This window comes from Ambystoma mexicanum, chromosome 8 (assembly GCF_040938575.1).
Source record: "Ambystoma mexicanum isolate Mex_15411 chromosome 8, UKY_AmexF1_1, whole genome shotgun sequence".
NCBI classification, from domain to species: Eukaryota; Metazoa; Chordata; class Amphibia; order Caudata; family Ambystomatidae; genus Ambystoma; species Ambystoma mexicanum.
Window position 1 is genome coordinate 232662989 of NC_090929.1, and position 13529 is coordinate 232676517.

Below are 13529 nucleotides of genomic sequence, written 5' to 3' on the forward strand. Positions count from 1 at the left end.
TCCGACCCCCAGCTTCCCGCTGGAGGCCTATTAGCCCCGCAGACGCCCCCCCCCCACCACTCACCAAACGCTGCCTCTGCTACTGCCCAGGGAACAGAAAGTAAAAAGAAAATGTTGAAGTTGAGTAGTTTCTGGGGTGAACAGGCCTGTCCCCAGGGTGTATGCCAGTAGCACAGGACTCTGGCAAAATGTGCTGATATAATAGTTAAAGGATAGTTCCGGGACTTTTTTTTTATTGTCCCTACGGTTCGGCCATGTGTTTTTAAGCATAAATCGGTAGATCGTAGAAAACTTTCCTATGGACCTTACCCGCCTTTTCGTCCATTAACGCACTCGAAATCAGCCGCCATTTTCTGATAATCCTATCATTTCCCCCCATCGACCTGGCTCACCTGCTTTTGCGGCACTAAATCAAATCCCCCGCCCCTGAACCTGACATCAGCAGACGCGTACCGCCCATTTCCCAACGCCAAAGCACGTTTCGTGTCAACAATCGCTGCGCCTCAGCTAATGAAGTGTCGCCATGGAAATGGCAGGACGCCTCTTTCCTCAATAAGTATAAACACACCGTTTCACAACACACAGCAGCAGATTTTCGATTCCATTACTCTCTCTGTGTTACTTTGAGTATTCTGTGACTCGTTTCTGTGCTCTGGTCAGCTACCTTCGCCGCTTCTAGGCCTTGTGAACACCTGTACCATCTCTGTAAATTATTTTACTTTCTTTACCACACAATGGCTACAATAATGCCGTATATGTACGAGCCCGAGTACACCGAGGAAGAACTACTGGAAAGGCAAGCACGCGAAAACGATGGGGATTCGGACGGCAGTTGGGAGGACCAGTCAACGGATGAAGAGCCTGGACCATGTCGCATGGACGGCGTCTCCACCTGGTGCACGTGCAATCGGTGCGAGCTAATGCCAACTGAGGAGGAGAACTGCTGCTGCCGTGAAAATTCCGGGTGCTTGGCCTACATTTCGGAAGGCGAGCCAAGTCCGCAATGCATCACCGAGCTGCCAGAGTTCAGGGAAGCCTGCCTCTCACGGACCGTGTTGAGGATGATGATGGTGCTTATGCACGAACTTCGCGGCACTGTTCGTCCGCGTAATCCGAGTAACGAGTAAGTATACTCTGGTTGTGATGTCAGTGATGCCACTACTATTTCATGGTCGTCTCCCACATATAAAATTACATCTATATATCATTTGAATGCATGTAAATTGGTTCCATATTGTGCATTTTCTAGATAGAATTTTTTTCAAAGCAGAATGACATTTTTTACCTGAATCGACAGTGATAAGAAAGTTTTGTCATTTTAATAGTTTGCATCTTTCTTTTTCACAGGTGGTACAGGCTGGTGGCCTATCGTTGCTTCACTTGGTGGCTTCACGGGAGGCTCGGACACCGTGTTCGGAGTGTAATACCTGCCTGTGCGGTACTTGCCATTAGACAACATTTCCCCAGCGACAGTGGACAATACCGCGGATTTTCCCTGGATGTGCTGCAACCGGAACTTTACAATGTGTAATGTTTATTATTTATGTTCAATTGAAATTAAGATCTAAAATAAAACCCAACATATATTTTAACAATGGTTGTTTTGATTTTTTAAATGAATCTAGTGTGTCTCCATTGAATAGTCTTCCTGTGCCTTGTCTTGTCACACCACATGTCTCCGGCCAGCATCCTCCCTCACGCTGGCCGCCCACCTTCAATCCACATAACCGTTGAACCCATATGCAGCAGACATACATATGTTATTTTGCGGGTTGGCATCAAGCCTCCCGGCCTTGCCTCCTCCCCCAAAAATACTTACCACACCACTTTGTTCAAGCGTTGGCAATAAAAGGCTGTTGGATTTTATTGATACAAAACATGGTTATAGGTAAATAATCAATATAGTTGATCATAATAAATCATCCTTTTGGGCACCGGGTACAGAGATGACCCCCTCTGGCCCATGCCGCCTTGCCACCACAGGCCAGCCTGCTGCTGACTAACTGCCTAGGCATCCAGGGTCTCCAGGGTGAACTGCACCCATATATTCTCCTGGGAGGGTGAGGTATTTATAAACTCTCCCCCCTGCCTTCCATGTACTAGATCCTGCAGCCTTCCTCTTACATGCAGTTAGATGGCCTCTCCTTGGTGAGGCCCTGCGGCAAACGAGTCTTGTCTGCACGACCACCGCCCCAATCCACCCCCCCAGCCCTATCAAAGGCAGTTCGCACCGGGGTACTTGCGCTGGCAAGTGGAGCTGTCAGGGAGCGATAAAGGCCAAGAGGTGCCAAAGACCATGTACACTTCAAAGTGGTCTATAGAGCATGGGTTGTTGTTCCCATGTCTACCTCCAGACCCCGTGTCTCCTGCCAAGCATCCCCCTCACGCTGGACGCCCCCCTGCAATCCACATAAGTGTGTCTCCATTCACGAGTCTTCCTGTGTCTTGTCTGCACGACCACCGCCCCAATCCACCCCCCGCCCTATCAAAGGCAGTTCGCACCGGGGTACTTGTGCTGGCAAGTGGAGCTGTCAGGGAGCGATAAAGGCCAAGAGGTGCCAAAGACCATGTACACTTCAAAGTGGTCTATAGAGCATGGGTTGTTGTACCCATGTCTACCTCCAGACCCCGTGTCTCCTGCCAAGCATCCCCCCTCACGCTGGACGCCCCCCTGCAAACTGCATAATGCCACGGCATATACACGTCATTCATTCACAAACACACCCCTGTTTCGAATTCTTTATAACCCACTTCATATTTCTAATGAGAACTTCTTTGCGCTTTGCTAGTCAACCCGTGAAGGTGCTGGTTATCTGCTCTTCGTCTCTGTGAACATCCGTGACCACTTTGAGGAAACTCGTCAGTTTGCAACCTGTGAACTGCTCCCTGTTCTACGACAAGAAACTACTCTGATCCCTGCATCTAACTGTTTGTTCGTCAAGGTAAGGCCATGTACCATAATCATTTTGCGTCCAATTTCTTTTCGTTCAAGACAGTACATGCAAGGAACTAGTCACATGTTCTGAGTTTAGTCAAATTATTTTTCTATTTTTTTAAAGTTATTCAAATACTTATCCGCATGTGAATAACGTGTATAGTTCCAAGAACCAAAACGAACCTTGCATTGAACCTGTTTTCACTGCCCGCTCCATTATAAGGCGTGCAGTAAATACTGACGGATTATACGGCCAAACACTGCATAAAAACACCTTCAATGTTCACGACCCTTTTGGTGGAGGTAAAAATTGAAAGAAAACGACGGGGCTTTTTTTCTGCATTGAAGTTATGAACGCTTCCGCATCTCTTCACTGCACGAAAACACATTCTGCATGGGGCCACCCAAAGTGGGAGGACATTTGGGATCTCCGATTCCCGCCTCCTGACCTTCTTTCCAAAGTAACGCAGAGAAAAGTAAAAAATAAAACCTTTTTGTACACTATGGAAAAATGTATAGAAGCAATCTGCTTTGCTACTGCACACAATACATCTGGAGTCTCAACACATGGGTGAATTGAATGAACCCTTTAAAAAATCCCTACAGATTTACAAAAATACTGCATGCCGTACATATGGAAATCTGCATTCATTATTGCCAACCCGGCGTATTGCCCATAACCAAGCGAAAACCTGACATTACTGCATGCGGAAATGGACATCACTGCATGCAGAAACCTGACATCACTGCATGCGGAAACCTGACATTACTGCATGCGGAAATGGACATCACTGCATGCGGGTGAAACCTGACATTACTACATGCGGAAATGGGCACCACTGCATGCGGGAGAAACCTGACATTACTGCATGCGGAAATGGACATCAGTGCATGAGGAAACCTGACATTACTGCATGCGGAAATGGGCACCACTGCATGCGGAAACCTGACATTAATGCATGCGGAAATGGACATCACTGCATGCGGAAACCTGACATTACTGCATGCGGAAATGGACACCACTGCATGCGGAAACCTGACATTACTGCATGCGTAAATGGACATCACTGTATGCGGAAACCTGACATTACTGCATGCGGAAATGGACATCACTGCAGGCGGAAACCTGACATTCCTGCATGCGGAAATGGACACCACTGAATGCGGAAACCTGACATTACTGCATGCGGAAATGGACATCACTGCATGCAGAAACCTGACATTACTGCATGCGGAAATGGACATCACTGCATGCGGAAACCTGACATTACTGCATGCGGAAATGGGCACCACTGCATGCAGGTGAAACCTGACATTACTACATGCGGAAATGGGCACCACTGCATGCGGGAGACACCTGACATTACTGATGGACATCACTGCATGCGGAAACCTGACATTACTACATGCGGAAATGGACATCACTGCATGCGGAAACCTGACATTACTGCATGCGGAAATGGACACCACTGCATGCGGAAACCTGACATTACTGCATGCGGAAATGGACATCACTACATGCGGAAACCTGACATTACTGCATGCGGAAATGGACATCACTGCATGCGGAAACCTGACATTACTGCATGCAGAAATGGACATCACTGCATGCGGAAACCTGACATTACTGCATGCGGAAATGGACATCACTGCATGCGGAAACCTGACATTACTACATGCGGAAATGGACATCACTGCATGCGGAAACCTGACATTACTACATGCGGAAATGGGCACCACTGCATGCGGGAGAAACTTGACATTACTGCATGCGGAAGTGGAGATCACTGCATGCGGAAACCTGACATTACTACATGCGGAAATGGGCACCACTGCATGCGGGTGAAACCTGACATTACTGCATGCGGAAGTGGACATCACTGCATGCGGAAACCTGACATTACTGCATGCGGAAATGGACATCACTGCGTGCGGTAAGAACAGGTGAAAGTCTACTACATTTAGAGAGTGGGCCTATGTGCTAGGATTTGAAGGATTGTGTTGCAGGGAGAATGCTTCGAGCTTCATTATACATTTTCCTACATTAATCGTAGTCAGAGGTGACATCTTCCTTGAGGTTTGGGCAGACGTGGCATTTCCTTCTGGGAGAAACCCACAAACCATTTGTGAGGGTTTTCACTGGCCTCACTTGTGATGAGCTTGAGGATCCGATTCTCACTTCTGCACAAGCCCCAACATCAGGGAGGGCAATCATGCCCTGGACACCCAGCAAGAGAATGCTCATTTTGAAGAACTTAACATGACTCAATCAGATAGTTATGATGTAATTTAAAAATAGAAAGAGGGTAGGAGAAAAAACACCCGACACGTACGCCTGCAGGAACTGTTTTACCATGTTGCTAGTACTGTACATAGCAAATAAAGCACATATAGTAACTATTTTATAAAGCGGGAAACTCTTTTGCTTTACCCGGCCACAGCCATTCATGTGTTTGAGAAGCAAGGTATTAGGCCAGGGATCCCAGCTAACTGCCCAAAGTCACCTATCTGGAAACAGATCCCTATGGTAGATGGGGCACACCAGGACCTTGGTATGTCTGATGCCAAAAGTGTCTGACCATTGCTGGATAGCGATTTGGCACCTTGGAAGGGCCTTGAAAAACAAGGGTCGACCCCTAATTTTTGTTGCCGGGGGACTTATAATCGTAAGTGGGGGGCTATCAGCAAGAAACAAAAATGAGTATAGAGCTCCCCATCCCACTTGTGTCCAGACCTTGTGTCAACTCTAACACAAGTGCAGATGTGGAATACATGCTACACTGAGCCTCACCTATGTTTTTTCTTAAAACATATTCAAATTTATTTTACAATATTTGAACAAACGGCTCTTATCGCCGACATGAATGCTACTATAACGTTTCACAGCCCTGGAAAGGGCTAAACATTGTAAAATGATCCATGAAGAAAATAAAGCATTCCTATCCCTGATTGAGAGATAGAAGTGCAAGTTAGATGCCAGCACTTCATAATGCTGCTGTTCCACTTACAAAAGTGCAGGAAATGGTCAGCATGCCTTCTAATGTATTAGGCACCAGCCTTCGCTCGTTCTGAACAGGTGCAGGTGGCATGCTTTTGTTTGCTATGCATTTCAAAGAGCTACACACTTGTGAATTCGGGATACACTTTAAAATGAACAGAGACTCTCCCTTTAACCTCCCCCATCACGCTATTCTGCACCTGGGAAGAATGAATCAGAATTATTATGGGCACATTCTAATGACCATTTTAATAGGGCACACGCAGAAAGATTTTTGAGAATCAGACCCAATGCTTTTATGGTTCGGATGCTTAAAAGCATCCAAGAGGACTGGGGTTGTGGGCAGTACTTTTTGTTCTATGTTAGAACACTGCATGCTTTTGCCCGCAAGTAAAAATATTGAATCTTTGTTACCACATTTTTACCGCAAAATATGGCGGAAGACCCCCTGCACACTGGCCCACCTACCCCACCCTTTCTTATTTTATACTTACCTCAAACCTACCATCAACATATTTGTGGGAAAAAATGCGGTAAAAAAAGTTCTACGTTTATTTTACTTGCGGGCAAACAGTTGATTTCTCATTTAAACCATTACTGTTCTCATGTAGCCAATGAAAATACCAGCAGCTACTGTTCAGTCCAATGAGCGTCCTGGACCTCACAGGTATGTCCTAAATATGACACGCATATGTGCCTCTTACAAAAGGTAACTCCATATACTGAATTCATGTGCTGAAAGGGCGTGAGACTGGAAAACTATCAGTGCCTCGCCCCTTCTACAGTACAAGCTCAAAAAGCATTGTGAAGACCATTGCAGCCCCCCGTGGCCACCTGCTGCCTGTGAGTCCCGTTACAGGAGGCCTCTAGTGCCATGTAGGCGATGCTACCCACTGTCTCCAAACAGGTGGTCACTCATGAAAGAGAGGAGATGTGACCCATTCCGAAAACAGCGTGGCCTGCGTCATGTACATGTTATAGCATGTTGGCAAACAATCCTTAAAGAGCATGTGGAGAGGTTTCCAATACATACCTCTTTGTGGTTTTGCTTTAAGAAGTGAAGCTCATCCTCCAGACTTTCCATTTGTGCCCTGAGGCTGCCAAGAAGGCCCACGTGTTCATCTTTCACGCCTCTTAGAGCCGCAATATCTCTTTCCACGGATTGCAAGATGGCCGCTTCTGTTTCCCATCTAGAAAAGAGTCAACGTGTTGGTTAAAGCCTTTGCGTCACTGGAAAGCTAAATCCGCTATTCCACATAGTTTCTTACTTCATTGATTGATAAATCGGAAGCGTTTGTTGCATATATTGTACTGTCAGAAAGGCATTGTCTAAGGTATTGAGCCAGGTTTGAGATGGCTAATTTCCAGAAGAATAAAGACAGATTAGAGACAGACCAGTGACAGGCTACTGCAGTGGTGCACAGGGTCAACCATACATTCTAGTGTATAGAAATGTTGAATAATTTAAACATGCACAAGAAATAGAAACGCCACAGAACACACATTTCTCAGGAGGAATACAATCTTAAAATGTGAAATCTTTTTTATTAATGTATTATGGCTTTACATTAAAACTTTTCAGAAACAAATTCTGGAATCTCAATAGTATTATATTATAGTGCAGCGTCTAGGTAAGGTGTGTGGCTAGTTCAATAGGAAACCCGAAAAAATTGAATTGCTAATAACTTTTGACTTGCAGAACAGGTTTGGCTGATAGTTTCCAAAGAAAAGGTTTGTCCTGGCCACGCCCCAGACTTGGAAGTTTGGGAAAGATTTGTTAAAAAAATGAAAATGTTATTAAGAAAGCGAATAAACGCTGTTTAGGGCCTACTCCCATTCATTTTCCCATAGAGAAAAAGTCAACATTTCGGAGCAGCGCAGGGCAAAAAACTCTGGATGAAATTGGACCAAATAAGAAACAACTTGTGCATGAAGCATTGACTCGATTTTCAGAAGGGGTCTGGGGTTATTCCGAACAGTAGTTTTCAAAAAATTCAACAGGGAAGGGGGTGCCCCCTTCTACAAAATTAAAGTGATGTCTCCCCTGTGCTTTGCAGCACAGAGGCTTTTCAGAAATGACAAGCTGCCATTTTCTCCTTTAGCTCGATGCGAGTGATTACTGCAGTAATATCGAGGGAATGCGAAAACAGAAAGTGCAAAAAACGCTATTTGAAGGAGGAATAAGTTTGAAATTGCATCAGGCGAGAGGTGGGGAGGGGGAAGAGGACATCATATGAAGTTGGGGAGTTGGGGAGCCAGTTACAGATCTGGCATTTTTGCATTATCAGGGGAATTTCAGGGTGGAGGGGGATGTCATGTGATTTCCGTGCTAATAAGGAAGACGCACTCGGAAACAAAAAATGCATCACAGGAGCGTTATGCTAGTAATTAACGTGTAATTATCAGTAATTATTGGGGGACTGGAAAGTGAGGAAAAAAATAAATGGGGGCATCTGTTGTGATCACATCTACTAGGCAGTAGGAAATGGGTCTTTTCGACAGTGACCTTGTCCAGTGAGCCCCAAAGAAACCTATTGGTGCAACTTGTGCAGTGGCCACGACCGAAGGCCATGGCTAGTATGCCCCAAGGAAACCTATTAGTGCAATAGTGGGCTTGAAAGAAACATAGTGTTTTAAAAAATACAGTAGACACAGCCAAAGGCCATGCACAGTCCAGGTTTGAAGGCCACAGCAAGCGGGCTCCAAGGAAATATATTGGTGCAAAATGTACAGTGGCCACGGGCCATGGCTAGTGGCCCTTGAATAAACTATGGTATAACAAAAGCCTTTAAATTCACTGAAAAAACGTTAGTTACGGGACAGTAAAGGTGATCAGATTTAATGCAACAAAACCCTTGAAATTTGGCAGACGTGGGAAGTGATGATCATCTTAACTCAGCGCCCCCCCCCCGGTTGCAAAGTCCAAGAGCACATACATAACAGATGGGATTCACAATGACATAGAAAATTAAACGCCGATAAGATAGCTCAGTGGGTTGCATGCTCGCTGCTACGATCTGTGTGTGATCTGCACATCGCATGTTCGAATCCTGGCATGGTCAACTCAGACTTTCGTCCTTCCTAGGTCGATAAATGAGTACCAACTCTGTTTGGGTGATATTGTATCTAAATGTGTTTTATGTAAAGCACTTAGGCATAAGCACTAAATAAATAACACATCATTAGATCCTAGGGATCATGAAAGGGGGACGCTGAGATAAAACGATCATCACATTTTGTTCCGTTAAATCTGATTACCTTAACTAAAGTTTTTTCAGTGAATGTATATATATATATATATATATATATATATATATATATATATGTATATAACACGTATTCATCACATGAAATTAAGCCTTTCAATATATTTAAAACATCTAGCAAAATGCTTACATCATTTACAAAATGTCCCTTCCTGCCAGTTTAAAAATGTTCATAACAACGGAAGTTTACGCATGGCTCAGTGACACTGGATTACAACTTAAAAAGCTGATACCAAAAGGATTCTGTATTAATATTTAAGCACAATTATGAGCAAATCTTTCAAGCGATCGACGTTTCCAAAGGGCCTTGTTCGCTGCAATGGCGACAAGCCCTTTCTTCATAAGGTGGATACCACTTGGACCGATCATTTTCAAAGTGTGTCATTGATTAAGACGTGCTCTCACCCAGATATTTCTATATTTAGACAAGCGAATCTGCCTAAGAATGATTGGGCAAGACACCCATGCATTCTTCCAATCAGGAATGAGCCTTATTTCTTAAAATTTGAAATCATGTTAAGGGACTGGAAAGGGGGGTTCGGGAATGATAATGCAGGAAACAATCGAGACAATAGAACTAAGGGAAGGCAAAGCTTGAGACCGTGGGCCTCGCTGCAAGCTCTATGCATGACATGCATAGACAGGATTGGCCCCAGACTCTCGCTGCCATCAGTTCTACATTCCAGTGTTTCCACGCAATCTGCACAAAGAAACTGGAGCGAAGATAGTTTACATCATTATTATGTTTCAGCCGTTTGTTCATCATCTTTTCTCAGATGGAAACATATACCCTGTAATGCCCATTACTGTATTTCACAAGGTATCCTAAAAAACGGAGTCCTTATGCTGTGCGTAATGTATGGAGCCACATGCCAAGTGTTTCAAGCTATCGTTTGCTGCCCCTCTGAGTTCGCTACCTCGGGCTGTGCTGTTGGTTCTTTGTTGCATGGTGCATAAAGCAATTGGGGGTTCAGCGCCCAAGGTTACACCTCAGTACCCTCCATCTCTGACTGCAACTCGGGTTCCCCACCTCTTGATGCATCTCGGGATCTCCGATTCAAGCTGTACCTCAGAGTTATAATTATAGTTGTTTTTTTATAACGTGCTTAATACCGAAGAGGTTTCGAAGCGCGGACCCGGGATTCAAACCTGTGTTGCTCTGCGCCGTTTTGCTTACAAGACACAACAAGCGCATTGCCAATGACCTATGCTACCCGTGCCCAGTTCTGCATTGTAGCCTGTGCTTCCTGGTATCCATCCAGGGATTTTCTGAGCAGCTCCCTGGGTTACTTGCATGAGCTCCTATTTAAATGCTCTCATTATGCCGTTTCCAAGATATTTTTGACTATATATGTATGATCTTTCTGACTCCAGGTGGACTTGTGGTTGGAATGGAAGTTACTTTAATTTTGGCTTTTAGAAACCAAAACGGTTGCATTGGAGTACAAGTAGGCAGGAGATGGCATGTTACGATGGACTCAAAGCCTGTGGGTGTTGTCAGGGATGTAATTTCACCAAAATGCCAGGGGTAGCGGAGGTGAAATCACATGACCCTTGACCTCTGATGACATCACCGGAAGTGATGTCATTTGACCTCACTGCCAAAGTGAATTCACAGGAAGCGATGGAACACAACCTTTTACCCTTTGACAAAACAGGAAGTGGCCTCACATAGCATTGTTCCTAAGTACAATATGAACAATATGGTTACACTATCACTGTAACGTGATAAACATTTCATACAAGAATGTATCAGCAGAAAAAAACATGCTATGACTGCAACTTGCAAAAAGAAATATACATAGTCCGAAATGGAAGCTTATACTACTTTAAATGCCTTCTGGAGTATTTTGTCTGCATTGTGAATTTGAGGTGTTTAAGAACAGACTAAATTAGTGACTCGCCCACTGAAGTGTACATGAAATAAACCCTTAATGAGTCTAGTAATTGTTGTTTCGAATTCCAGAAAGTCAAATTATTTGTTATTCCTATTCTTTCTTATTTAGGGTCGCTGCTCAAAGTGTTACACTTGTGGAACCACCTGTTTTTTTTTAAAGAAGCCTGAATAAGAAAGCCAGCCACTCCAGAAACAAAGAGCCACATGGCATTGGCCACAGGCCAGGAGCTTCGATTTGCAAAAACAAAAACAACAACAAAAGTTTGAATTTTTATTTTTTAGGGGTAGCAAGGGAGAACTCAGGGGGCGCAAGGGCGACCCCTGGTGACCCCTAAATGACGTCCCTGGGTGTTGTTTGGTTATTAACAAACCAATTGACCCAATACCCATTTCCACCTACTACCTGTTCCTCCCCGCCCAAAGAAAACACCCTCCTGGGATCTCTTTGAGCTGGCTCTATCATGCAGTAACATCAATCTCTCTGATAAATTAAGAATGACAGGGTTATTTCTAAGCCATCTTTTGAAAGGTAGTGGTTTAATTGCAGCAGCGAATGAGGCTCTGGTGTAATAAAAGTGTGTAGCAAAGTGTGCGTTCAGTCACTTGTTTTATAAGCAACATGTGTGGCCGGGCCTCTGTTCCTTGCATTGAAGCCCTTTTAAAAACAAGCATTGGCAAAGCCACACGTTTTGCTGGCATATAGTTAATGGGTAGGCATTTGCCCGGCAAAGACATAATTTACACAGATAATAACACAATTTTCCAGGTGTTGCATTTTATGGCCCAGGTAACATAATTTCAGGCAGAACAAGGCAAATAACTATCCCATTCCTATGCACAAGTCCCGCCTGTTGACTTTGCCAATGCCTGTTTAGTCATTTTATCCAGGCAGGGGAGAGAAGTAATGGGGGAATAGTTGCTGAGGTTTGATGGTTCACAATGTTTTTTTTTTAAGTTGGTCTTGACGTGACCCATTTTTAGAGAATTGTTTGAAGGGTCTTGGATTAGGGAGACGAAAACAACGAGGAGTAGTAGGGGGAAGGCATCTGTAGGCTGATACTTAATTACTGAAGCCAGGAGGATATTGTCCTTGCAGGAAGTGGCTTTTAATGAAGAATCAATGGTTGTGAGCTTCTCAAGTAACTGAAGTCTAGGATGGCAGTGAGCAGCAGTGTGGGGGAGGAAGTGAATGGAGGCAAAGAATTATCATACTGGTGGAAGAGGCCAGTCTGGATTAGAATTTTTGGTTTGTGATCAAACTTGTTTTATGAGGTAGAGGAAAAGATGGAGTGATATCAGTGACAATGGCTATTTAATGTCAGATGTTCCGTTTGGAGGCCTCAATCACGCTGGAATATCAGGACATGCTTGCTTTGCACTTTGAGTTTAGAGGTTAGACGTTTGTTGAATAATACTTGAATTTTTTGATTGTAGGTTTTTAGGAACAAGTCACGAGCATGGTTGAGGAGTAGGTCACGGGAAATGGAGACTATGGGGGTCATTACGAGGTTGGAGGTAGCCATGGCGCTATTAGCGCCATGGCTACCTCCAAAATTGTTCCGACTCCGGTCTGGTGGATGGAGCAATTACCGGTCCAGTCCGAGGTCGGCGGGACCGGTAATTCCCCATTCACCAGAGCCATTCCCCATTCCCATTTGAGCCCCCATAGGGCTCAATGGGAAGGGGGAAGGCGGCAATAATGGTACCGCAAATTGCAGTACCGTTATTGACCCCCGTATCCCTTTGCGGGTCTCGTCCTTAACGCCTGGTAAAACCAGGCATTAAGGAAGAACCCGCAATGGGAACTCGTAGTAGGGCGGTAAGGGATTACCGGCACCAGTGCCGTTACCGGTGCCGGTAATCCCTTACCGCCCACCTCGTAATGACCCCCAATGTCTGTCTGAAGTTGATTGATTAGCTGGCGCTTAAAGCACTTGGTGAGTATTTGTTGAACTTTGGCTGGCTTGTATGAATGGGTCTGATGGGGCGGATGGAGAGACAGGTTGCTCGCCAAGAAATAGGCATGTCAGGGTAGGTGAGATTGGTGGAGGGGGGACAATGTTGAGACCCAAGAAGTTGCCTTGGTCATGCTTTAGGCCAGAGAAGCGTCCTATGTAGTCCAATTTGGTGATGAGTTCAGGGATTACATATTCAGTTGACCTCCTGGACAGACTACTTAGATTAGACCAATGCTATTCTCCACACAAGGGTACATGCAGGTGCAGGCAATAAGTGCTGAGAATTTTAGGATATCAATATTCAATAATAGCAGGTGGGCCACAATAGAGGTTGCTCGCGTCCTCTGCACTTGATATAGCGTTATGGATTTCTAACGTGCTAAATCACATTTTTGCACGAGGACCAATGGAAAACAAATCCTCTGTGTCGAGACACGCTTGTCTGTTGCTTCCGCTCTTTCAATTGGAAAAAGTG

General features: G+C 44.8%; 1 protein-coding gene across 1 annotated transcript in view; it reads right to left on the reverse strand.

Annotated features, from left to right (window-relative positions):
• Nucleotides 1–13529, reverse strand: part of LOC138471815 (keratin, type I cytoskeletal 18-like) — a 91895-nt gene that overhangs the window by 35904 nt on the left and 42462 nt on the right. The window contains exon 4 of the mRNA XM_069609649.1: nucleotides 6967–7123. Within this exon, the coding sequence (XP_069465750.1) occupies nucleotides 6967–7123 (157 nt within the window). The remainder of the gene's footprint in view (nucleotides 1–6966; nucleotides 7124–13529) is intronic.